This window comes from Pan troglodytes, chromosome 9, assembly GCF_028858775.2.
Source record: "Pan troglodytes isolate AG18354 chromosome 9, NHGRI_mPanTro3-v2.0_pri, whole genome shotgun sequence".
NCBI classification, from domain to species: Eukaryota; Metazoa; Chordata; class Mammalia; order Primates; family Hominidae; genus Pan; species Pan troglodytes.
The window spans coordinates 113,933,267-113,960,895 of NC_072407.2; the positions used below are offsets into that span (position 1 = coordinate 113,933,267).

The 27,629-nt window shown below is 43.1% G+C and overlaps 1 protein-coding gene across 6 annotated transcripts in view; it reads left to right on the plus strand.

Moving 5' to 3' along the window:
- DIXDC1 (DIX domain containing 1) overlaps positions 1 to 27,629 on the plus strand; it is a 97,527-nt gene that overhangs the window by 20,878 nt on the left and 49,020 nt on the right. For all 6 annotated transcript variants that reach the window (XR_010147307.1, XM_009424149.5, XM_024347405.3 and 3 more), the window contains 4 exons: positions 16,823 to 16,952; positions 20,601 to 20,726; positions 26,125 to 26,356; positions 26,978 to 27,085. Coding sequence is in view for 5 of the 6 variants with exons in the window: in XM_009424149.5 (XP_009422424.2) it covers positions 16,823 to 16,952; positions 20,601 to 20,726; positions 26,125 to 26,356; positions 26,978 to 27,085 (596 nt within the window). In the remaining variant the exon portion in view is untranslated. The remainder of the gene's footprint in view (positions 1 to 16,822; positions 16,953 to 20,600; positions 20,727 to 26,124; positions 26,357 to 26,977; positions 27,086 to 27,629) is intronic.

The window sequence follows — 27,629 nt, forward strand, 5'->3', positions numbered from 1 at the left end:
TAGATGCCATTGAACAGATTCACGTCAGCATGCAAACACAGTGATGACATGCCAAAGGCTTATCTTCAACTAAAATTTTTTCATCAATGATTTAATTGAAGACAAACTAGTTTTTAAAGTTACATGAAGGCCGGGTATGGTGGCTCACACCTATAATTTCAGTGTTTTGGGAGGCCAAGGCAGGAGGATGGCTTGAGGCCAGGAGTTCGAGACTAGCCTGGGCAACATAGCAAGGACTCCATCTCTACAAAAATCAAAAATTTAAAAAAAGAGAAAAGAATAAAGTAACTTGGATCTGGACAGAATGCCAAATAGCCTCAGCACCTTAGTCTCTAACACTCTCTAGACAGGACTTCAGGATCCACAGTCTAGCCTCCCAGTTCCTGGACTGTCCCCACTGTAATGATTGTCCCCCTCCATGCCACTTCTACAAGGCCACACTTGGAACTTACTCTACAGAATTTTCCCATCCCTGAAATCTTGAACTCTGAAACTCTACTCTGCTCAAAACCCCAGTTTTCACAGTCCTACATTCCCATTAAAATTATTTTTTTCATTCCATCAAGTTCTCCTTTCCTTCCTGTCCTCTACCTTCTTAAGGCTTATCCACTGTCTCTTAATTTCTTCTCCCTGGCCCAGACTTTACTGTCAGTCACTTCAAGCACTTTCAACACCACACTCACTTCCTTTGCCCCGGTGGTCACTGCCTCTCCTCTGATGATTTTCAGTCCTAGATTAGCCCATCCTTGGTTTCCCCTGCTCATGGCCCAGTCCTGCTGAGCAGGTCTAGAGCAAATCATACAACCTTGCTGATTAATTCAATTACAAAATGATGATTTCCAGTCCTAGCTGAGTGCTTGGTGCTGCCAGGAATCTTTAGCAGTCAGTGTTCTTTCCATCTTCTCACAGGGTCTGCCGCAAGTCTCTGACCCTTTCCTGAAGCCTCCTTCATTCTCCCTGTCCCTTTCACCCTCAGCAGATAAGCTGGCCTACTTCATAGGAAGGAATGACTTGAGGGACAGCTGCATTTGAACTCCTTCAGCTTCCCTCTTCCCACCTCCGCACTTCCCCACACTCCTGATCAGAGGACGCAGCTCTTTTCCTCTTCTCTGAAACCTTGATGCATCATGATCCCTCCCATTTCCTCATCTGCCAAATAACTCTTAGAGCTCACCTTATCTTTTGGGATGCTGTAGAGCCCAGGATTTAGCGTCATCACTGAATTCAAACCCTTGTTCTGTCACTGAGCAGCCCTGCAACTGTGGGCATATTCCTCTGAACCTTGGTTTCCACATCTGTCAAATGGGAAAACTATTTCCTCGCAGGGTCAATGTGAAGGGAAAATATATGTATAAGGGATGTAGCAAAGTGCTTAGCACAATACCTGGCATGTAGTAAGTGCTTGGTAGATGGCAGTTATCTCATTGGCAAACTTATCTAGATACTCTCAAACATGGATCTCCCACCCCGCCCCCAGCTCTTGGGCTCTAGACCTGTGTTTTGCCAACTGGCTGTGGAACATCTATACTCTGGTGTTCTACAAATAGCTCAGACTCTCTCAAAACCGAGCCATTGACTTTTCCCCGGTGCTTGTTCTTCATGTCTTCTCCATCCCAGTTAAAGCATCACCAGCCAGCCAGTCATTCGGGTCCAACATTTTGGACCCTCTTTTTGTCGCTCCCTACATTCTGTCAGTCATCTCTGGCTTGTTTCTGGAGTTTGTCCTTTGCTCGCTGGTGCTGCTTCAGTTTAGGTGCTTATCTTCTCTTGCTTGAATTATTGCCTGGGCTCCTTGTTGGCTTCTTCAATCTGTATGCTGTTCTTTCTATTCCAAGATGCCGGTCACACAGTTTCACTCTCCTGTTTCACAACTTCACACTTTCCTGTTGAAGGTCATTAAGCCTTAGTCTAAGTGCTGGTGGTCATGGGCAGACCTGTTTCTCCAACATTATCACCTGCTCCGCCCACACGCTACCCCCTCAACTGGCTGTTCTTCTAAGATACCATGTGTCTTCTGACCCTTCCTCCTTCCGTCACCTCTGCCCTTGTCCTCTCTGCAATTGGCAGACATCCATAAAGAACCAGCCAAATGTCTCCTTCCCTGTTGACCTTTTCCTAATTCCCCCAGCCTTCCATCCTGTTGCTCCTTCTCTGCATAAATAGCTTTTTTTTTAAACGTGTCTCCCTTGTAGCAGCAATCACTTTGTATCCGTTATTTATGTGCCTGTAAGCACTGACCTTGGCACAATGCCTGGCAGATAGTAGGGACTCAAGAATATGTTGACTTGAATAAATGAATGCATGGAATGACAGGATCTCTTGAGACACAATCTAACAAGGTGAAATTTATTAAAGGCAAATGTGGATCAAGAAAACCAATTTTACAAGCTCAAAGATGGAAGGGATATGGTTTAACAGCAAAATGTGTTAAAAATTATTTAGGGGTTTTGGTTGACAGTTTAGTGTGAGTCACCAATGTGACAAAAAAAAAAAGAAAAAGAAAAGAAAAGAATATGAATTATCTTGAATGAAGAAGCTGAGTATCTGGTTTTATACCTAGAGTATTGTGCTTGGTTCTAGGTATTACAGTTTTAGAGAAACTTAAATTGAAAGCAATATTTCTTATTTTATTTTTTTATTTTTGTGGGTACAAAGTAGGTATATATATATATATTTTTGTATATATATATACAAAATATATTTTGTATAAAATATATATATATATATATATTTTTTTTTTTGAGACAGAGTTTCACTCTTGTCGCCCAGGCTGGAGTGCAATGGCATGATCTTGGCTCACTGCAACCTCTGCCTCTCAGGTTCAAGCGATTCTCCTGCCTCAGCCTCCCGAGTAGCTGGGATTACAGGCGTGTGCCACCATGCCCAGCTAATTTTTGTATTTTTAGTAGAGACAGTGTTTCACCATGTTGGCCAGACTGGTCTTGAACTCCTGACCTCAGCTTACCCACCTGCCTCAGCCTCCCAAAGTGCTGGGATCATAGGCGTGAACCACTGTGCCCAACCAGTAGGTGTATATATTTATGGGGTACATGAGGTATTGTGATATAGGCTTATGATGTATAATAATCATATCAGTGTAAATGGGGTATCCATCACCACAAACATTTATCCTTTCTTTGTGTTACAAATAACCTAATTATACTTTTAGTTACTTTAAAATGTACAACATTATTGCTGCCTATAGTCACTCTTCTGTGGAATAGCAGTAATTCTTCAAACCAGTTTGCTTTTAAGGTTTTTTAAAATAAATTACCAAAATAGACAAACTACTAGCTAGCATAAATAAGAAAAAAAAGGGAGAAAATACAAATACACAAAATAAGAAATGACAATAGAAAAATAGCCACTGAAACAGAAAAAGTAATTACAACAGACTTTGCAGTCCTCTGTGCAAATACATTCAAAAACTTTGATGAAATGGATAATTTCTTAGGTAAATACTGATTACCAAAATTGATAGAAAATGGAAGTTTAAACAAACCAATTTCTATAGAAGAATTAGAGAACCCTATTAAGGAATTATTCCTCAAAAAAGTACAGGCCCAGATTATCTCATGGGTAATTCTACTAAACCTTCAAATATCAGATGGACACAATGTTGTGTAAATTATTTCAGAGCATTGACAATGAAGGAAAACCCGTAAATATGTACACCTACTGTATACCTATAAAAATTAAAAATTAAAGAAAATGAAGACTTTCCTAAAAGTTTTTATGAAATGTAATATTTATATCTAAACATTATAGAGATGGTGCAAAAAAAAACTACAGACTAATATTATTTATGAATATCCATGAGATTTGGGAGTGGCCAGGGGCCCCAAAATGATATAGTTTGGCTATGTCCCCACCCAAATCTCTTCTTGAATTCCCATGTGTTGTGGGACCCAATGGGAAGTAATTGAATCATGGGGGCAGGTCTTTCCTATGCTGTTCTCATGATAGTGAATAAACCTCACGAGATCTGATGGCTTATGAGGCAGAGTTTCCCTGCACAAACTCTGTCTCTCTTTTTGTCTGCTGCCATCCATGTAAAATGTGACTTGCTCCTCCTTGCCTTCTGCCATGATTGTGAGGCTTCCTTAGTGATGTGGAACTATAAGTCCATTAAAACTTTTTTTTTTTTTTGTGATGGAGTCTCACTCTGTCACCCAGGTTGGAGTATAGTAGCATGATCTTGGCTTGCTGCGATTTCCACCTCCTAGGTTCAAGCAGTTCTCCTACCTCAGCCTCCTGAGAAGATGGGATTACAAGTGTGTGCCACCACACCTGGCTAATTTTTGTATTTTTAGTACAGATGGGGTTTCACCATGTTGGGCAGGCTGGTCTTGAACTCCTGACCTCAAGTGATCTGCCCGCCTCAGCCTCCCAAAGTGCTGGGATTATAGGCATGAGCCACCATGCCCGTCTTAAAATCTCTTTTTCTTCCCAGTCTCGGATATGTCTTTATCAGCAGCGTGAACACAGACTAATACAATGTTCTTGAGTAGGATGATTCAACATCATAAATATGTCAATTTTCTCTAAATTAATTTATAAGTTTAATACAATCCCAGTAAAAATTCCAAGAAGCTTTTTTAGGAAGTTAGACAAATTGACACTAAAGTTCATATGGTGAAATAAATACATAAGAACAGTCAAGAAAACACTAAGGCAATGGTTTACAGGCAGTAGTTTACCTGTAATCCCAGACTTTGGGAGGCCAAGGTGGGAGGAAGGTGAGGCCAGAAGTTCTAGCCTGAGCAACAAAGTGAGACCCTGTCTCTACAAAAAAATCCAAAAATTGGCCAGGCCTGGTGGCTCACACCTGTAATCCCAGCACTTTGGGAGACCAAGTCAGGCAGATCATGAGGTCAGGAGTTCGAGACCAGCCTGACCAACATGGTGAAACCCCATTTGTACTAAAAATACAAAGTTAGCCGGCTGTGGTGGTGCGTGCCTGTAATCCCAGCTACTTAGGAGGCTGAGGCAGGAGAATTGCTTGAACCCAGGAGGCGGTGGTTGCAATGAGCCGAGATCACACCACTACACTCCAGCCTGGGTGACAGCGTGAGACTTTGTCTCAAAAAAAAAAAAAAAAAAAAAAATCCAAAAATTAGCTGTGGTGGCGTGTGACTATGGTCTTAGCTACTCTGGAGGATGGGACTAGAGGATGGATTGAACTTGGGAGGTTGAGGCTGCAGTGAGCTGTGATCATGCCACTGAACTCCAGCCTGGGCAACAGAGCAAGACCCTGTCTCCAAAAACCAAACAAAGAAAAAACAAATGGGGCAGATTTCTATAAACCACTTTGGAGTGATTTTCAGAATTAAATCAAGTGAATCAAATGAAGTGAAGTTAGAAAGGAAAGTACAAATTAGTATCAATACTATCAGGTTTTTCACAAAGAAAGAAAGAGAAATAAAGGAACATACATGTATCTGTTATTTTCCATATAAACTGGAAACTAATGAGCTTGGTTATGTGGGATAGGGTGCGGAGAGGTACATGGGAATGCGGTGGAAAGAATGATGTGGGAGTGACACTTTTTATGTTTTTGAATAGCTCTTTCAGGACCTTATTAATTTTTCATCTATCCAAAAAATAAATAATTAAAATCAACCAGGCCGGGCACAGTGGCTCACTCCTGTAATCCCAGCACTTTGGGAGGCCGAGGTGGGCGGATCACCTGAGGTCAGGAGTTTGAGACCAGCCTAGCCAACATGGTGAAACCCCGTCTCTACTAAAAATATAAAAAATTAGCCAGGCATGGTGGCACGTGCCTGTAATCCCAGCTACTCAGGAGGCTGAGGCAGGAGAATTGCTTGAACCCGGGAGGTGGAGGTTGTAGTGAGCCAAGATCACACCATTGCACTCCAGCTTGGAGACAGAGCGATACTCCATATCAATCAATCAATAAATAAAATCAACCAGAATTGGGGGCTAACCAAAAATGAACTACAAAGAGTAACAGATGAACCTAACTGTATTATAAATGAATAATATAACCACAGTGGAAGGAGTGGAAAAGGAAAGAACTAACCCAAGTAACTTTGGAAGCAGTATTTTGGCTGTGTACTGTAAGGCTAAAGACAAAAAGTATTGTACAGTAAGCTGTCTCTATCCATGCGTTCTGTATCCATGGCTTCAGCATCTGTGGATTCAACAAACTGCAGATCAAAAATATTTGACAAAAGAATTGCATCTGTACTGAGTAGGTACAGACTTTTTTTTTTTGTCATTATTCCCTAAACCAGAGGTCCCCAACCTTTCTGGCACCAGGGACCGGTTTCATGGAAGACAGTTTTTCCATGGATCAGGTGGGGAATGGTTTTGAGGTGATTCACACACATTACATTTATTGTGCACTTTATTTTTGTATTATTACATTGTAATATATAATGAAATAATTATACAACTTACCATAATGTAGAATCAGTGGGAGCCCTGAGCTTGTTTTCCTGCAACCAGATGGTCCTATCTCGGGGTAATGGGAGACAGTGACAGATCATCAGTCATTAGATTCTCATAAGGAGGGTGCAACCTAGATTCCTCACATGCACAGTTCACAATAGGGTTCCCATTCCCCTGAGAATCTAATCCCACCACTGATCTGAAGGGAGGCGGAGGTCAGGTGGTAATGTGAGCAATGGGGAGCAGCTGTAAATACAGATGAAGCCTCACTCTGTGGCCCGGTTGCTAACAGGCCATGGACCAGATGCCTGTCCTAAACTATTACAGCTTAATAACTGTTTACATAACATTACATTGTATTAGCTATTACAAGTAATCTAGAGATGATTTAAAAGGGTGCTTAGGTTATATGCAAATACTATGCCATTTTATATCAGACAGTTGAGCATCTATGGATTTGGTATCCAAAGGAGTTCCTGGAACCAGTCCTCTATGGATAATGAGGGACAACCTTATACAAATACTCTATTGTAGTTAATAAATTTATTTTTCACCAGGTATGAGTTAGCAGTTCTGAAATGATTTTATGTGTATTCAGGGACTGAGCAAATAAATATGTATTATGGATAGTGAGAGTCAGTTTTCTCAGGAGAAAGGAGTTACACAAATAAGGAAAAGTGAAAGGAAAGGATGAACTCTGTGGTGTTGGGTTGGAAGAGATATCAATATAATTTATGGTATAAATTATGTATGTAAATATATATATACACACACACACAACACACCCCCATATATATATATATATACATTCCATACATTCATATATATGTCAAGATAAGTACATATAGGTATGTATGTATGCATATATAAATTTCCTACTTTATCTACTGAGAGGACCTAGAATATTACCTCAGTAGCAGTGAGCACACCTGTCACCTAAATCTTGCTTTCTAAAAACTATTCTCCAATAAAAGGAACCAGAGTTCTTTTAAGAAATAGCTCAGCCTGGGCAACATGGCAAAACCCCATCTCTACAAAAAATACAAAAATTATCCAGGCATGGTGGTGTGCACGTGTAGTTTCAGCTACTCGGGAGGCTGAGTTGGGAGGATTGCTTGAGCCCAGGAGGTTGAGGCTGAGGCTGTAGTGAGCTGTGATTGTGCCACTGCACTCCAGCCTGGGCAACAGAGTGAGACCCTGTCAAAAAAAAAAAAAAAAAAAAAAGGAAGGAAAGGAGGGATGGAGGGAGGAAGAGAATGAGGAATAGCTGATCCAGAGCTGGAGCAGGGAGAGTACTAGATGAGGAGTCTGGAGAATCTTACAGTGTCAGAAAGTAAGTACTCAAAAGATGAACAGGTCATATGGTTCAGCAGTTCCACTTCTGGGTATATACTGAAAATAATTGAAATCAAGATCTTGGCCAGGTGCGGTGGCTCATACCTGTAATCTCAGCACTTTGGGAAGCCAAGGCGGGTGGATCACTTAAGGTCATGAGTTTGAGGTCAGCCTGGCCAACATGGTGAAACCCCATCTCTACTAAAAATACAAAAATTAGCCAGGCATAGTGGCGCATGCCTGTAACCCCAGCTACTCGGGAGGCTGAGGCAGGAGAATTGCTTGAACCTGGAGGTAGAGGTTACAGTGAGCCAAGATCACACCACTGCATTCCAGCCTAGGTGACAGAGTGAGACTCTAGCTCAAAAAAAAAAAAAAAAAAAAAAGATCTTGAAGAGATATTTATATACTTGTACAGCTGCATTATTCACAATATCCAGGAGGTGGAAGCAACTCAAGTGTCCATCAACTAATGAATGGATAAAGAAAATGTGGTGCATATATATATGTGTACACACACACACACACACACACACGGTGGACTATTATTCAGCCTTGAAAAGGAAAGAAATCTTGTCACATGCTACAACATGGATGAACCTTGAGGACATTATGCTAACTGAAATAAGCCAATCACCATAAGACAAATACTGTATGATTCCACTTATATGAAGTATCTAAAGTAGTCAGTTCATAAAGACCAAAAGTAGAATGGTGGTTGCCAAGGGCTAAGTGGAGGGGGAAATTCAGAGTTGCTTAATTGGTACAGTTTCAATTTTGCAGTATGAAAAAGGTCTATAGATTTGTTTCACAACAATGTGAATATACTTAACACTACTGAATTTACACTTAGAACTGGTTAATATGGTAAATTTTTTGTTTCTTTAATCAGAATTTTAAAAAAATGACCTAGGCATGTGATAATAATACAGGAATCAATATGAATGAAGGTATCCTAATGGCCAAATCTGGAACAATTTGAGCAGCAAAATAAATAGTAATAATAATAATTTTTTTTTAAGATGGAGTTTCACTCTTGTTGTCCAGGCTGGAGTGCAATGGCACAGTTTTGGCTCACTACAACCTCCGCCCCCCCAGGTTCAAGCGATTCTCCTGCCTCAGCCTCCAAAGTAGTTGGGATTACAGGTGCCCACCACCATGCCCAGCTAATTTTTGTATTTTTAGTAGAGACGAGGTTTCACCACGTTGGCCAGGCTGATCTCAAACTCCTGACCTCAAGTGATCCTCTTGCCTTGGCCTTCCAAAGTGCTGGGGTTACAGGCTTGAGCCACCATGCCTGGCCTAAAAATAAATAATTACAGTAGCGGATTAATAGCAGAAATAAAAAATAAAGTAAATATCCATGATATACTGATATAAATAAATAAATGGGGGAGAGGGCCAGGCATGGGAGTTCATGCGTGTAATCCCAGCACTTTGGGAGGCTGAGGTGGGAGGATCACTTGAGCCCGGAAGTTTGAGAGCAGCCTGAGCAACATAGTGAGACTCTGTCTCTATAAAAAATAATAATAATAATTAGCTGAGCATGGTGGTCCCAGCTACTAAGGAGGCTGAGGCAAGAGGATTGCTTGAGCCCAGGAAGTTAAAGCACAGTGAGCTGTGTTTGTGCCACTGCACTCCAGCCTGGGCAACACAGTGAGACCCTGTCTCAAAAAATAAATAAATAGGTAAATAAATAAATGGGGGAGGAGAGAGCTCTTCCTCACAGTTGGAATTACAATTAATAAATGTAGGAGGAATGACAGAATTAGAAAATCATCATTTGGGAACCACCATAATAATAATTGTAGCAGGAAAGAAAAATCAATAAATGTTAAATTTGAAATGGATGGGAAAAGCGATGATGAGAAAGAGGATATTTTCATAGTCTCAAAGCATCTTCCCACAAATACTAATTCATTACAAAGGGAAAAAGAGCAACTTTACAGTAGAGAAATGTGGCAGATACTACCTTAACCAAGTGACTGAAGTTAACTTCAATAACGAGATGTATTGGCATCATGTGCCTTTTGGTATGGTTCGCTGAGAAGAGCACAATGTGACTTCTGTGGTTTTCTTGCCAAAATTCCATAACCTGAATTTGATTATGAGAAAACTTCAGATAAACCCAAATTGTGGGACATTGTACAACATAACTGGCCAGCACTCTTCAAAATTGTCAAGGTCATGAAAGACAAAGAAAGACTGAGCAGCTGTTCCAGATTGGAGGAGATGGAAGAGACGTGGCAGCCTAGTGCACTGTGAGATCTTGGAAGGGATCCTGGACCAGATAAAGGACATTAGTGGGACAGTTGGTGAAATTTGAACCAAGTCTAGATTAGGTAATGGTATTTTGTCACTGTTAGTGATGGCAGCGGCAGTCCATCTGGAGCAGCTGTTGCCATGATGCCGGCTGCAGTGGGGCAGGTGTGGCCGGGGCGGCACGCTCCACAGAGCTGGTGGGAGCCAGGGACAGGCAGAAGCCTGCCCCCTCTGAGTTGGCAGGGTGGGAGCTTTATGCTCTCTGGGTGCAGCTGCAGCTGTCCAGCTGTAGCTGCAGACCTGGGCATCCCTGTGCTCTTGGGGGCCAGGAGCAGGCAGGAGCCCTACCCTCCTGGGCGCAGCTGCAGTCACCAGAGCCCTAGCTGTGGACCCAGGCATCCCTGTGCTCTTGTGGGCCAGAAGCAGGTAGGAGTCCCGGCCTCCCGGGCACAGCTGCAGCCACCCAAGCCATGGCTGTGGACCAGGCATCCCTGTGCTCTTGGGGGCCAGGAGCAGGCAGGAGCCCCAACCCCTCAGGTATAGCTGCAGCTGTAGCTGCCCAAGCCACAGCTGTGGACCCAGGCATTGCTGCACTCTCAGGGGCTAGGCTTGGAGATGCTTGCTCCTGCTGCCTGGCCTCTCCCGACTGCCTGCACCTGCTCCGATCTTGGAGCAAAGTTGAGGCCAAGCCCGGGCACTGCCACAACCTGGCTGGGTGTGCACAGGGTTGGGGCAGCACTGATATGCCAGCCCCCTGCTGCCTTAGCTCCCTCTGGACTTTGGGTGCCGAAAAGCACCAGAGGGAGGCTGAGGGGATGGTGTGGGCAGCTCAGCACTGGTCTACACATGCCCTTTGGCACGTGGCAGGAGGCAGACAGGCTCCTGTGTGGAAAGGGGCGGGTTCCCGGTGAAGCCCCACCTTCAAACCAGGGAGGCCTGAAGCCTGGGGGGCCAGGCTGCCAGCCCCGCAGACCGGAGTGGGAATTTATGGTGTTTTTTCCAGGCCTACCCATGGCCACCCATGAACCAATCAGTACACACTTCCTCCCCTTTGAAGCCCATCAAAACCCCAGACTCAACCAGACTTGGGAAATGATGGGACGACCTGCCTGCGGAGAGGAGCTACCCACTCCAGGGTCTCTTGCCTGCTGAATGGTGAGCAGATGATGGGAAAACCAGCCGAGCAGAAGAGCTACCCACTCCAGGGTCTTCTCTCTGCTGAGAGCTGAACACTCATCGGGACACCCTGGCTGTGGAGATGAGCTACCCACTTCACGTCTCCTCTGAGCTGTTCTATTGCTCAATAAAGCTCCTCTTTGCCTTACCTTCCACTTACCCACATACCTCATTCTTCCTGGATGCAGGGCAGGAACTTGGGACCTGCCAAATGGTGGGGCTGAAAGAGCTGTAACACCAACAGGTCTGAAACATGCCCCTTGCTCACCATGTTGCAGGCAACAAGAAGGAGAGAACAGAGGAGAGAAGAGCTGCAGAGAGAAGAGCTCCCTTTGGGGAGCCCAGACCTAGGAGCTCCCCAAGCCAGGGCTGTGACACCCTCTTTTGGGCTCTGTGGTTCTTGGAGTCTCCAAGCTTCCAGGTGCCACCACATTCCCTGGTGCCAGCTGTGGAAGCTGCTTGCAGTATGCCTGGTCCAGCTGCAGCATCGCAGGGAGCCAGCACCTGTGCCAGTGCCTGGAGCTGCCCACCCCACCACAGTCAGTGTTTCTGGCTGTGCGCAGTGGCTGGACCCCATGTTCACTTGCTCACACACCCCTTGCCACTCCACTTGCCCTTGGCAGGCACGGGATCCAAGCCGGCAGTGCGAGCCTGCCAGACTGAGTGGGCCCAGTGGGCCCAAGCAAAACTCAGGCAAAGGCGCCACTGGCCAGGTTTCCAGCTAGCAAAGTGACACTCAGGGACCCATAACATTAGCTTCCTGTTTTGATCATTGTACTGTGCTTATGTAAGATGTAAAAATTTGGGCTACCTGGGTAATGGTGAACTCTACCATTTTTGCTACCTTTTTGCTAAGTCTAAGATTGTTTCAGAATGAAAAATAATACTTAGTGGTTTTGAATGACCTCTTAGTGCAAGTCAGCAGTGGGATCTATTGGCCAAAGAAGGAAGGAAAGAGGAGAAAGAGAAATACAGCATTTTGTTTTTGTTTGTTTTTGAGATGGAGTCTCATTCTGTCGCCCAGGCTGGAGTGCAGTGGCGCAATCTCGACTCACTGCAACCTCCACCTCCCAGGCTCAAGTGATTCTCCTGCCTCAGCCTCCCAAGTATCTGGGATTACAAGTGTACACCACCACACCCGGCTAATTTTTGTGTTTTTAGTAGAGACAGGGTTTCACCATGTTGGCCAGGCTGGTATTGAACTCCTGACCTCAAGTGATCCGCCCACCTTGGCCTCCCAAAGTACTGGGATTACAGGCATGAGCCACTGTGCCCGGCAAAATACAGCATTTTGAATGAAGAAGCTGTATGTCTTCATTACGTCTAGGGAGTATCAGGTTCTAGGTGTCATGGATTCAGAGAGATTTAGAAAAGCAGTAACACTTTTGGCCAGGCGCAGTGGCTTACGCTTGTAATCCCAGCACTTTGGGAGGCCAAGGCGGGTGGTTCACAAAGTCAGGAGTTCGAGACCAGCCTGGCTAACATGGTGAAACCCCTTCTCTACTAAAAATACAGAAATTAGGTGGGCATGGTGGCTGGCGCCTGTAATCCCAGCTTCTCGGGAGGCTGAGGCAGGAGAATTGCTTGAACCCGGGAGGCGGAGGTTGCAGTGAGCCGAGATCGTGCCACTGCACTCCAGCCTGGGAGACAAGAGTGAAACTCTGTCTTAAAAAAAAGAAAAGAAAAGAAAAAGAAAAACAGTAATGCTTTTAACTATTTTATGTAAGGAATAGTTAACCTTGGCTCACATCTCTGCATGTTACTAGGAGCACTTGAGGAATACTGATATACCTTGGTCCCACTCTCAGAAATTCTGACTGCTCTATGGTGGGCCTAGACATTAGTATTTTTTGAAAAGCTTTCCAGGTGATTCTGGTTGTTAACCAAGGGGGCTGGGAACCCGTTGGTTAAGGGAACTGGAATGTTTCGCTGGGAAAAGACTCAAGTCAGCTTTACAAGAATCATATGGGAAAGCTTGGGAAGATAAAGCTTTCTGAGTTCCTACCCTCTGGAGACAACTGGTAGATTTAGGATGACGTCTGCTTATGAAAAACTTCCCTTGTGACCTTGATGTGCAGCCAAGTATGGCAACAGCGGGCTGGGTCAGTGCTTCTCATGCTTTCATGGGCATATGAATCACCAGGAGAGCTTGTTAAGATATAGGCTCTGATTCAGTAGGCTGGGGAGGAGCCCAGGAGTCTGCATTTCTAACAGGCTCCCAGGTGTTGCCGATGCTACTGATCTGGGAAGCACACTTTAGTAGACAGCCGCTTAGTATAGTTTATTACACAAGAGATTCATGGATTGGATGTGGTGGAGGGAGTGGTTTGACTCAGGTACATCCTGAAAGTTTTAGGGAAGTCATTTAAGCCTCAGCAGTGCATTTATTTAGGCAGCAGTGTGGTAGAGTGGAAAGAGCATTGGCTTGGGAGTCATATCTGGATTCCATATTCATGATTTACTGTTTGAGTAACCATGAACAAGTTATTTCACCGTTTTATGTCTCTGTTTTCAATGAGGAAAATAAATGCAAAAACATCTCCCTGCCAGATTAGCATTAGAGAAAATGTGTTTAAAGAACCTAGCATAGCTCTTGATACAAAGTAGGTGTTCAGAAAAGTGACTATTACTGTTTATGTTGTGGAATCCTCTTTTGGTGGAAGACCAGACTGTGAGTAATGTGCATGAAAAGTACTTAAGAGTACTAATCAGTTTTGCATCAGAGACAACTTCTACGGGCAAGAAAAAGCTAAGGTTACTTAAGTAGAAATTATCTTGACCTCAAGAAAAATACTTGTTCTTGTTTGTCCCCCACGCAATTAACTTTTGCAGTCATCTTAGTTATTGGCCTGATAAAATGTGACAAATGATTAACTGATTCAAACAAATATTTGTTGAGCACCTGCTACTCTAAGAGTCAAATAAGTCTGAACTATTGTGACTCTCCACATAAAGCATATTTCAGGCCTTAGCTCCTTTGAGCTCACTGTCCTCTTTGCTTCTTTTCCTCCTTCAGGAGACCCTCTGAAGCTTGGGGTTCAGGTTGGGCTAATACTCTATTAGCACCCTATGTACCCCGTCATAGCTTTGTTTCTACCAGCCTGCAAGCTGGGGCTTGTTGTAGCCTCATAACTGGGTACAGTGCCTCAAATTATTGTTGAACTGATTGTGTGACATAGGAAGCCCTCAGGGAGATCAGAGTCTGTGGTATCTGAGAGGTCAGGGAAAGCTTTCTGAAAAAAGTGATACTTGAGCTGAGACTTAAGAAGAGGCAGGTTGGCCGGGTGTGGTGGCTCATATCTGTAATCCCAGCACTTTGGGAGGCCTAGGTGGGTGGATCACCTGAGGTCAGGAGTTCAAGACCAGCCTGACCAATATGGTGAAACCCCATCTCTATTACAAATACAAAAATTAGCCCGGCGTGGTGGCAGGCACCCGTAGTCCCAGCTACTTGGGAGGCTGAGATGAGAGAATTGCTTGAACCCGGAAGGCGGAGGTTGCAATGAGCTGAGATCATGCCACTGCACTCCAGCCTGGGCGACAGAGCAAGACTCCATCTCCAAAAAAAAAAAAAAAAAAAAGAGGCAGGAGTTAGAAGGAGGTGGAGTGGCTGGAAAGCATGGTGCATTTGGGGAACTGTACATAATTCAGATGAGCTGAAGCATGGTGGGTATTTGGGGAATGGGGGTGAAGCTGGAGAACAGGTGAAGGCTAGCATGTGACGAGCTTAAATGGCAATTGGATTTTATCTTTGAGGATAATTGGAGACAAGTAACAGATTTTAAGCAGGACTGTGTGGAGGGTGGGTTGAGGATGATAATAGACACAGGGAAATTGGTTAGGAGTTTTATATAAAAGCCAGGTAATCAGATCCCACCTGTCACCTTAGTGTTCTTTCTGGGCTTAACTGCTTTCCCTCAGACCAGAGTGGTTCACTCTAGAGGTGCCCTTTGCCTGGTCTGCTTCTGACTGCACAATGGGAGCAGACCTTGGAGCATCACAGATCTCATCTGGTCCCTGGTGATGGGTGTCTGGCCAACGTGAGGCAGAAGGTGCAGCCATTTCTGTTCTGTGGAGTAAGTTGGATAGCAAGAGGCCCTTGGTAAATGCATGGACAACATTACTGGGTTTTAATACCATGTCTGCTATGTGCTAGCTGTGGGGACATTAGAGAAGTTACATAACCTCTCTGAACCTCATCCATAAAATGGAGATAATGCTAACTCTAGTGTTTTTCTGAGAATTGAATTGGATGACGATGACAAAAATAATGTCATTTAATACATGTAGTAAGCGTCAATTTTATGTCAGGCCCTGGCCCAGGTACCTTCACTAATTAAAACATGGGTCAAACACCAAAAATGGGTTTAGTTCATGATAGGTACTCAATAAATATTAGATTCCTCCTCCCACCTCCTCCTGATCGTTGCACTTCCTACAGTTTGTCAGTGGCTGATGGATTGTTGTCTCAGCACTGTCTTCCAAACGATGTTATTTATTCTCACAAATTGACAAAGAGAGAAAATAATGACGATTTAATTTATGTTCAGGAAGCAGCCAGTGAGTAATTTCCAACATTGTTTCATTAAGGAAGTACTTGGGGCTTAGGAATCAACTGTATTTTAACCAAATTATAAATTAATACAATTAGCCCTTGAAGTTAAATTTTAGGCTCAGGGTCCTGGGCTGCAAAGAAACCAGTCAGAGCTGCTACTTGGAGAGTGACATTGTTTGTGTGATATTTTGATATTAGTGCCCATCTTTTGACCAAATAATCAGCATAAACATCTGAATACCAGTTCTGTTTAATGGACAAAATGTAATATGTAAGGTTTCCAAGGGTTGGAATGAGTTGTATGTCCCTACGTAGATGCCTGACCAGTTTCTGATAATACTGGGCCCTAGCTTTGTCTAAAAGTAAATGAAAATGCCTCTTAGTCTTCAGTAACATTGCTCACTATAGACTTTCTTTTTCCTTCTTTGTGTAGGTTTTCGGTAACCAGATCCTCTTTGACAATATAAAGCATGGATTAAAACTAACTCTGTAGCAATCCTAGGATTATTGGCTCAGGAGAATAAATCTTGGGTTGACTGTGAGATGATTTCACTTAAGTCTCATTTTGAAGAAAGCAGCTATGGGAGAGGCAGCTCTGAGCATGGTTTATTGTTTATTCCTGGTTGCCCAAGAGCAATTCGTATGAGTATCAGAGTCTGTTATGCATATGGCACGAGTGATTGTTTCTGAGAAGTGAGGTGGGTTGCTGGCAGTCGTGAATAGACCTGAAAACTGGCTGTGGTTCTGGGCCAAGCCCTCATTCCTGGTCAACAGAGAAAAACTTGAGGAAAGCAAGAGTCATAGTCATTGAAAGACTCATCTGCTTATGTGTGTCTACAGTGCCACCCAAGTCCGAGGTTAGCTTATCACTGGAGATTAGCATAAAACTAGAGAATTTGTGAACATGCTGTGTGTCTGACCATGATATAATCTTTCTTCTTTCTTTCCTCAAAAATTTCTCCTGCTTCTGGATATAGGTTGTTTATTATACCCCAGTCACAAACGCTTCCTCAGAGGGTATGAGGTAAGGGTGGAGATTAATATGCCACCTTTCCCTTACTCATATCTTTTATTTTCCAGCAACAGCTGCAGGCCTATGTGGCCTGGGTGAATGCACAGCTGAAGAAGAGGCCAGCAGTGAAGCCTGTGCAGGACCTGCGACAAGATCTCCGGGATGGGGTGATCCTGGCATATCTCATCGAGATTGTTGGTCAGTTGGCCCTGGACTCTGATACTAGAGTACATAGATCAGAACCTGGCCTTCTTTATCCTTCTTATGCCCTTTAGAGCAGGTTATTTTTTCTTTAGAATATATGGCAGTGGAGGTAGAGAAGACTTAAAATACTTGCCCAAGGTTAATTCATTTATTTATTAGTCAATAAACATTGTGTCCCAGGCACTGTAGTATGCTTTGGGAATATGAGGATGAGAATAGTCCATGCTCTCAAGAGTCTACCAAACTAGTTGGAAAGGCTGGAAAGTGAAGTCAATTCCATTAATGTACTTAGTACTCCAGTGGGGTAAGCACAGATGGGAGCACATAGGAGGGACACCCAGCCCAGTCTTAGGGGCTCAGGGATTGGCTTACCAGAACTGATATCTGAACTGAGGCCTACCAGAAGAATTGGTATCTAAACCAAGGCCAGAGAAGGAAGTAGTAGTCAGGCAAAAAGAGGGATGTTACTGGCAAAAGGACCCTTCTACCATAATACTTCATAAAATGTTTTTTCCTCTTGAACCCTGGGGTTGTTGACAGTCATTCTTACTAGATGGTACCATAACCTTATTTCCATAGCATTTGTCCATATTTCTATTATTATTTCTCTCATCGAATGGTAATTATGTGGTAATCATTTGATTACCTATCCTGTGTGATCTGAGCTCTTTAAGAGCAGGCATAGTATAATGTTTTTCTGTTCATGCAAGCTCTAGCCAAATGCACATAATAGGTTCTCAAACATTTATTGTTACATTAGTTAGCTGATTTTGCTTTGAGTTCTTGAGGGATATAGGACCTGCAAGTGGTATGGAAGAAGCTAGGTTTGCAACAAGCAGCCCATCCATGAATACCTCATAGGGACAGTTTATGAATTCATCAGAGTATTCATCTGTAATGATGGTAATAATGGCAACGGTAATAGCAACTGCTAGGATTAAACACTTCCTATCTTGTTTAATTTCATTTAATCATCACATCTTTGGGAAACATAATATTATCCCCACTTTTAGGAAACAAGCTTAAAAGAGAAGATTTATAAAAATAAATAGTACTTAGTATGAGTCAAACAAAATAGCTAAGCATGCTATTTTGATTTATTTATGATAGGTGTATAATATGACTAGTACTATTGTATTCATTTTATGAGGCTTAGAGAGGCTAAGCAACTTTACAAAGTCACATAACTATAAGTGCCAAAATAGAGGTACAAACCTAGATCTGCTTTAATTCCAAAGCCTGTTTTAAACATTTAATGTTTCATTTATTTGAATAGGTTATACGTGGACTAGTAGGAAATCCAGATGTACAAAAGGATGTAAGATCAAACCTCCTTTTCCCACTTATGTCCCCCCACCAGCTACCCATTTTTCCTTCTAGAGGCAGCTAGTGTTAGCAGTTTCTTGCATTTCTTCCCAGAGAAACTTCCCATTCTATGTCTATACAAGTAATATGAATATGTAGTCTTATTTTTCCAAAACCTAGGCCCTTTTTTTCCCATTCCCTCCCCTGCAAAACCAAGGGTTTTCCCCCCCACCCGCCTTTTTTTTTTTGAAACGGAGTCTTGCTCTGTTGCCAGGCTGGAGTGCAATGGCATAATCTCGGCTCACTGCAGCCTCCACCTTCTGGGTTCAAGCAATTCTCCTGCTTCAGCCTCCCAAGTAACTGGGACTACATGCGTGCACCACCACGCCAAGCTAATTTTTGTATTTTTTAGTAGAGACGGGGTTTCACCATGTTGGCCAGGATGGTTTCGATCTCTTGACCTCGTGATCTGCCTGCCTCGGCCTCCCACAGTGCTGGGATTACAGGCATGAGCCACCGCGTCCAGCCAAAACCCAGGTTCTTAAACACAACTTTCTATTGTGACTTTGCTAGATAGAAAAGCTCCTCACAAGATTTTGCCTGTACTCACTGGATCCACTTCCTTATTTCCTATGCTTTCTTTAATCTGCCCTTATCAGGCTTCTGATCCCACTCCACTGAAACCGCCTTCCTCAAGGTCATATCAAATCCAGTGGCCAAGCCTCCACCTTATCAAATCCAGTGGCCAGGCCTCAGACCTCATTTTATTAAACATAGCAGTACTTGACATAGTTGATAACGCCCTTCTCTTCAAACACTTTCTTTACTTGGCTTCCAGAATCCTATTAACTTCTAGTTTTCTTCCTTCCTCTCAGGCTCCTTTCATTTTTTTGCTGGCTTTTCATTTCCTTCCTGACCTCTAATCCTGGAGTGCTGCAGGTTCAGCCCTCTTATATATTCTCTACTCCTAAGTGATTTCTTCCCAAATTTGTATCTTTAGGCTTGAATTTTTCCTTGAGTTCTAGACATGAATATCCAACATCTCTACTTGGATGTCTAACATGCAACTCGAATTTCACACATCCTAATCAGAAATTTGGATGTCCTTCCCCCTACCAATCCCTTTATTCTCCAAGTTTCTTCATCTGAGTAACACACTGCATTATCATTTGCCTAGGTGTTAAAGCAGAACAGTTAGAAGGTGTCCTTAATTGTCCTTTTTGTCATATATTATATCGAATCCTTCATATGTGCCGTCTGCTTTGTATTTACAATATACCTGATATCTAACTTCTCATCAGTCAGCCTCTTCCACTCTAGCCCAAACCATCATGTCCTGCCTTGACTATTTTCATCATGCTTCAGACTGATCTCCCTGTTTCCTCTCTCCATAGTCTATTTCCACACAGAGTCCATTTTATTTATTTTATTATTTTTGTAGAGACGGGGTTTTCACCATCTTGCCCAGGCTAGTCTTGAACTCCTGGGCTCAGGCAATTCCCCTGCCTTGGCTTCCCAAAGTGCTAGGATTACGGGCGCGGGCGTAAGCCATGGCACCCTGCCAGTCAACTTTTAAAAACATAAACCAGATTATGTCACTCCCTTGTCTCAGACTCTCCATTGGCTGCTCATTACACTTAGGATAAAATTCAGGCCCTTTGCTGTGGTCCAGAAAGCCCCGCATGCCCTGGCATTGCTTGCCTGTCTAGCCTTTCCTAGGACTTGACTCCTTGCTCACTCCCCCAGCCACACTGCTCTTGCTGTTCTTCAGGTAAGCGGAGCTTGGGGTTTGTCCCTGTGGTTCCTCAGTCTGGAATGCTTCCTCCTCAAATCTTAACATGCTTTACTTTATTCAAGGTGCTGCCAAATGTATTATCAGAGAGACCATGATCACTGTACTTTATTTTTTCTCAAGCACTTATTGCTACTATGAAATTATATTAAACACTTACTTGTTAACTTGATTGTTGTCTGCCACTCCTGCAGATATAAATTCTATGAAGGGAGGGACTTTATTGTTCTTTTTCTCTCCTTTTTCTCTGGTGCCCAGAATAGTGATTACTTGCCACTCAGTAGATGCTGAGTGAATATTTGTTGACTGAATAAATGTACACACAGTAACTTCACAGACCCCTAAGTATAAATTTGAAAGCCTTCCAAAAGGCTTTCATTTTCCTATTTCCCATCTAAATGACAAACACCAGGACTTAACTCATTTATATATTTATGTATAATGTTGGTGTTCACATCAAATCTTCCCTTCCTCTGTGTCTAGCTGCTATGAAACTTTGATAATATTCCTCCCTATAACTTCCTATATTTTCTCTCTCCTAACAGCAGGAGAAAAGCTGAGTGGGGTACAGCTGAGTCCCAGTAACCAACAGGAGATGAAGAATAATGTGGAGAAAGTGCTACAGTTTGTGGCCTCTAAAAAGATTCGTATGCACCAGACTTCGGCTAAAGGTCAGTGCCTCATCACATCCTTGGTGCATGAGTATACTTTAACCAGTGAGTGCTAGCCTCAGGAAAATCCTTGGCTGTAACCTGGGGGGAGATAGAAAGTCTCCATTAATTTTATTTTATTTTTTATTTTATATTTCATGATTATTATTTTTTGTGACGGAGTTTCACTCTTCTTGCCCAGGCTGGAGTGCAATGGCACAATCTTGGTTCACTGCAACCTCTGCCTCCCTGGTTCAAGTGATTCTCCTGCCTCAGCCTCCCAAGTAGCTGGGATTACAGGCATGTGCCACCATGCCAGGCTAATTTTGTATTTTTAGTAGATATGGGGTCTCACTGTGTTGGTCAAGCTGGTCTCGAAATCCTGACCTCAAGTGATCTACCTGCCTCGCCTTGGCCTCCCAAAGTGCTGGGATTACAGGCGTGGGCCATTGTGCCCGGGCATTCATTTTAATTGAATACAGATTTGCTTTAGTGTATGTAGGAAAATTAGTGGTTAGAGAAGAAATTATGGTTGGGCATGGTGGCTCACACCTGTAATCCCAGCACTGGGAGGCCAAGGCGGGAGGATCACTTGAGCCCAGGAGTTTGAGACCATCCTGGGCAACATAGTTAGGCTCTGTCTCTATTTTTTAAAAAAGAGAGAAGAAATTACAATATTGGGATATTAATTTTAGAATTTCTCATTTAAGTCATCAAAAATGAAGAGTTTATGTTTTTTAAGTTCCTTGGGTTTCATGACAAAATATTATTTAAGATACTCATAACCTACATTTTTTCCATCTAGTTTTTTAGAAGGGAAATATTTTATAGCCCTTTTTTGGATATCATAGAACATTCTAGGCAGGATGAAAGCAGCTCTATGACCTCTGCATCTGCCCTCTTCTGTAGTGGCTTGGCCCAGATGGGTTTGCTGGGCTATTTTGAGCCCAGGCTTCAAGGGAGGAACAGTGTAGGTGTTCTTAGAGAGCATAGGCTCCCTAGTTCTTTTGCTGTTTCTCGAGCACTGACTATAGATCTGGTTTTGTTTCAGCGTCAGTTCCTGGGTCTGATTGTCTTTGGGTCTCATGATAATAGGGGCAGAACGGCTCATGTTGGATTATTATATTAGTGTTCTCTGTGTTTAGATCATTTAGATGAGGCCAGTACTGATCATTGAGAGCACCTTGTGGAAGGTATCAAAGAATCCTTCACCACTCCTCCTCAACATAGTACTGGCAGTCCTAGCCAGAGCAATCAGGCAAGAGAAAGAAATAAAAGGCATCCAAATAGGAGAAGAAAAAGTCAAACTATCTCTCTTCACTGATGATATGATTCTATACCTAGAAAACCCCAAAAGCCTCTGTCAAAAGGCTCCTAGAACTAATAAATGACTTGAGTAAAGTTTCAGGATATAAAATCAGTGTACAAAAATCAGTAGCATTTATTTTACTTTTTTGAGATGGAGTTTGCTTTGTCACCCAGACTGGAGTTCAGTGTCGTGATCTCACCTCACCGCAACCTCCGCCTCCTAGGTTCAGGTGATTCTCCTGCCTCAGCCTCCTGAGTAGCTGGAACTACAGGCATGCGCCACTATGCCTGGCTTATTTTTGTATTTTTGTAGAGATGGGATTTCATCATGTTGGCCAGCGTGGTCTCGAACTCCTGACCTCAAGTGATCCACCTGCCTCAGCCTCCCAAAGTGCTGGGATTATAGGCATGAGCCACCGCGCCTGGCCAAATCAGTTGCATTTCTATACACCAATAACATTCTAGCTGAGAGACAAATTATGAACACAATCCCACACACAGTCCCACTTACAATGACCACACACAAAAAAGAAATATCTAGGAATACATCTAACCAAAGAGGTAAAAGAAATTCAAAATACAAAAATTAGCCGGGTGTGGTGGTGCATGCCTGTAGTCCCAGCTACTCAGGAGGCTGAGACAGGAGAATAGCTTGAAACCAGGAGGTCGAGGTTCCAGTGAGCCGAGATTGCGCCACTACACTCCAGCCTGGGCAACAGAGCGAAAATCTATCTCAAAAAAAAAAAAAAAAAAAAAAAACAGTAACCAAAACAACATGGTACTGGTATAAAAACAGACACATAGACCAATGGAACAGACTAGAGAACCCAGAAATAAAGTTCCACACCTACAACCATGTGATCTTTGACAAACTCAACAAAAATAAGCAATGAGGAAAAGAATCCCTATTCAATAAATGGTGCTGGGATAACTGGCCAGCCATATGCAGAAGAATGAAACTAGATCCCTGTCTATCACCATATGCAAAAATTAACTCAAGATGGAATAAAGACTTAAATATAAGACCTTGAACTATAAAAATCCTAGAAGAAAACCTAGGAAATAACCCTTCTTGATATTGGCATTGGCAAAGAATTTATTAATAAATCCTCAAAGCAATTGCAACATAAACAAAAATTGATAATTGGAATCTAATTAAACTAAAGAGCCTCTGCATAGCAAGAGAAACTATCAGGGGAGTAAGCAGATAGCCTATAGAATGGGAGGAAATATTCACAAACTATGAATCTGACAAAGGTCTAATATCTAGAATCTATAGGGAACTTAAATCAACAAGCAAAAACAAATAACCCTATTGAAAAGTGGGCAAAGGACATGTACAGATACTTCTCAAAAGTGGCCAACAAACATATGAAGAAAAGCTCATCAACACTAATCAGATAAATGCAAATCAAAACCACAATGAGATACTATCTCACACCAGTCAGGTTGGCTTTTGTTAAAAAGTCAAAAAATAACAGATGTTGGCAAGGCTGTGGAGAAAAGGGGACACATATATTGTTGGTGGGAATGTAACTTTGTCCAGCCACTGTGGAAAGTAGTTTGGAGATTTCTCCAAGAACTACAGCAATCCCATTACTGGGTATATACCCAAAGGAAAATAAATCATTCTACCAAAAGGACACATGCACCCGTAGGTTCACTGCAGCGCCATTCACAATAGCAAAAACATGGAATCAACCTAGGTGCCCATCAACAGTGCAGTGAATAAAGAAAATGTGGTGTGTGTATATATATATATATATACACACACTATATATATATACTATATATACCATATATATACACACCATATATATATATACCATATATATATATATATATATACCATAGGATACTATGCAGCCATAAAAAAAAAAAATTCATGTCCTTTGCTGCAACATGGATGCAGCTGGAGACCATTATCCTAAGCAAACTAATGCAGAACCAGCAAATCAAACACCATTATGTTCTTACTTATAATTGGGAACTAAACATTGGGTGCACATTGGGACATAAAGATGGGAACAATAGAAACTGGGGACTACTAGAGGAGGGAGAGAGGGAGGGAGGAAGGGCTGCAAACTACCTGTTGGGTACTGTGCTCACTATCTGGATGATGAGTTCAATCGTACCCTAGACCTCAGCATCACACAATATACCTTTGTAACAAACCTGCATGTGTACCACCTGCTTCTAAAACAAAAGGTGAAAAAGAAAAAAAACAAACACAAATAATCCTTTTCCAAGGCTTGTATATTTAAAGGCTACAAAGCTAAAAAATAAAATAAAAATTTACCCATTTCCTTACATTGACTTTCACCAGACTTACCACACTGTTTTCTGCCTACATTCCTCTTTTATTTCTAGGGCAAAATTTAGAGTTCCACGATACCTCTGATCTGGTTCCCATGTGGAGTGGGCTTGGGGATCTGGCCCATTAAAGTCAGCTATTTTGAGGGAACACTGCCATTTAGGACATCATTGTCATTTACCTGGAGAAGTGTAACAGTCTGAGTTAGTCCTGCGGCATTGATTTTTGTCCCCTTCTCATCTGCTCTCCACACTGCAGTCAGAATGATCTTTCTTAGAGTACCTATACTCATGCCACTCCTCCGTATCTGAGGACCCTTAGGATAAAATCCAGAGTCCTTCCTGTGGCCTCCCATGCCCTGTGTGATCCACCCTCTGATGCACCCCCCTGCTGCCTCACCTTTCCCTGTCTCCCCCTGCATTCTGGGCTCTGCCTATGCTGAACTTCTTTCACTTCCTCCACCACAGTGCTGTGTCACAGAAATAGAATGCAAGTCACATAGGTAACTTAAGCACATAGGTTTCTAATAGCAGGCCGGGTGCAGTGGCTCACACCTGTAATCCCAGCACTTTGGGAGGCTAGGCCTCCCTGATCACACTCCTGGTCACTGGAGGTCAGGAGTTCAAGACCAGTGTGGCCAACATGGTGAAACCCCATCTCTACTAAAAATACAAACATTAGCTGGGCGTGGTGGTGGGCACCTGTAATCCCAGCTACTCAGGAGGCTGAGGCAGGAGAATCGCTTGAACCCAGGAGGCAGAGGTTGCAGTGAGCCAAGATTGTGCCATTGCATTCCAGCCTGGGGGAAAAAAAAAAGTGTTTCTAATAGCCACATCATAAAAAAAGAAACAGGTGGGCCGGGCGCAGTGGCTCACGCCTGTAATCCCAGCACTTTGGGAGGCTGAGGCAGGCGGATCACCTGAGGTCTTGAGTTCAAGACCAGCCTGGCCAACATGGTGAAACCCCATCTCTACTAAAAATATAAAAAATTAGCTGGGCGTGGTGGCGGGCACCTGTAATCTCAGCTACTCAGGAGGCTGAGGTAGGAGAATTGCTTGAACCTGGGAGGTAGAGATTGCAGTGAGCCAAGATCACGCCATTACACTCCAGCCTAGACAACAAGAGTGAAACTCCATCTCAAAAAAAAAAAAAAAAAAAAGGTGAGATTAATTTTAATAATATTTCATTTAACTCAGTATATCCAAAATACCATTTCATGAAATCAATATAAAAAGTTACTGAGATATTTTGCATTTTGGGGGCATGTGTGTATGCTAAGTACATACTACACTTAGAGCACATTTCATTTCAGACTAGTGACTTTTTAAGTGCTTGATAGCTACAGGTGGCTAATGGTTCCCATATTAGATGGCATAGCTCTAATATATCATGCTCTCTCCCACTTCAAGACCTTCACACCTGCTGTTCCCTCTTCCTGGAATACTCTTTGTCTTTCTCTTGTCTAACTAATATGCTACTCTTTTGTCAATCAAGTCTCAGTTTAGAACCCACTTCCTCTAGGAATCCTTCTCTGAGCCATCTAGATAAGATGTCTCTACTCTGACCTCCCAAAGAATCCTGTACTTGTCTTATCAAAACACATGATCTTACTTTATTGTCATTGCTGTTATATATTCGGTCTCCCTTGTTGCCCAGAGCTTTGTGAGGACTTGAGACCCTGACTGCCTTGCTTACCTGTATCACTAGCAATATGTATTAAATGCAGAAGTCCTCAGCTTTTGCCTCCCTCTTAGGACCTCTTGGTCTGTTTTATTCTTGGTCCGTTTTATCCTTCAGATATTGTGGATGGAAACCTGAAGTCTATCATGAGGCTGGTCCTTGCCTTGGCAGCTCATTTCAAACCTGGCTCTAGCAGGACGGTGAACCAAGGACGGGACTCCAGAGCCCCTCTGCAAAGTCACCGACCACACTGTGCCACTGCTGTTGCCCAGGGAGCAGCTGCTGCTCTGGCCGATGTGTGTCATGACATGTCCCGATCAGGACGGGATGTCTTTCGATATAGACAGAGGTAAGGGTAGAAATCTGGGGGTGGGAACTGATCCCTCTCTCTGATACTTCTTCTGTTAGATGATACAGTGCAGTAGATAGAAACGTCACCCAAACAGCCCCAGATTGCAGAAAAGAACATGGAGTGGGGAGGTAGGGGAGGGCACTCTCAAAAGAGAAAAGCCTTTTCTTCTGAGATGTTTATTTTTATTTTGCATTTAGCAAAAGTAAAGGAATCTTATGTGTAAGTTTTTGCTCTGGTGCCCAAAATTTAAATATACACTTTTGGCACAGTGGGTTTTCTTCACTGGGAGGTCCGTGGGAGCAGTGTTCCAGTTCATCTAGAGGAAGCTCCACTCTGGAATGTACCCAAAGGTCAGGTTGTCTTGGGAGTCATGGCAGGAAATGCTTTGTGGGTTGTGTATCTGCTAAGAGAGAGCAGGACCCTGAGGCGTTGCACAGGTTGGTGAATTACTTGTTTTTTGTCTGCCTTCCCTGCTAGGTACCAAGTGTCTTTGAGGCAGGGGTTTTGTCTTACTCATGTGTGTATACTGCTCGCAGAGTGGCAGTCTCTCTGTACTTGATGAGTTGATCTGATCTGAAGGACTGACACCTTCCCTTTGCTGGGGTCCTTTGACTTTAGGAACAGCAGCATGGATGAGGAAATTGAGAATCCATACTGGAGTGTGCGGGCCCTAGTGCAGCAGTACGAAGGGCAACAAAGGTCCCCGTCTGAATCCAGCTGCTCCAGGTAACTGTGGCCTCTGAAACCTGAATTCTGGAGGATTCTCGGAGTTCTCGGCTTCAAGTAACAATACAACAAGCAAAAAGGCACCTAAGCCCTTTTTCTCCCCTCAGTTTATGTTTGGCTTTAAAGGGATACCCCTTAGCAGTGCTTTGTGGGTTTGTGCTAGTAGGAGGGTAGGAAGGTAGGGTGGGGTGCTGGTTTATTTCCCACAAATGGAATCTGTGCAGTCCCAGTGCCAGTGCTTAACTGTGACCACATGGGGGCATGGCTGGAACCTGTCAGGGCCCAGTCCAGTGGTTCTGACATTTGCATATGAGGTGCCAGTGTTTATGATAGCCAGTTCCATTGTGCTGTCCTTGAGCCTAAGTGTAACTCTTAAGGCCAGAAAAGTCTGTGTAAAGCTCATAGAAGAGAAGAAATTGAGCAGAGTTGTCTTAGAGCATTAGAATGTTTCCAACTTTCCTCTACAGGAACTGTGGCTGATTAGTATGTGTTTGAGCAAACTAATGATGTTTGTGACTCTAGCTAAAAGTTGTCTGTATCCTTT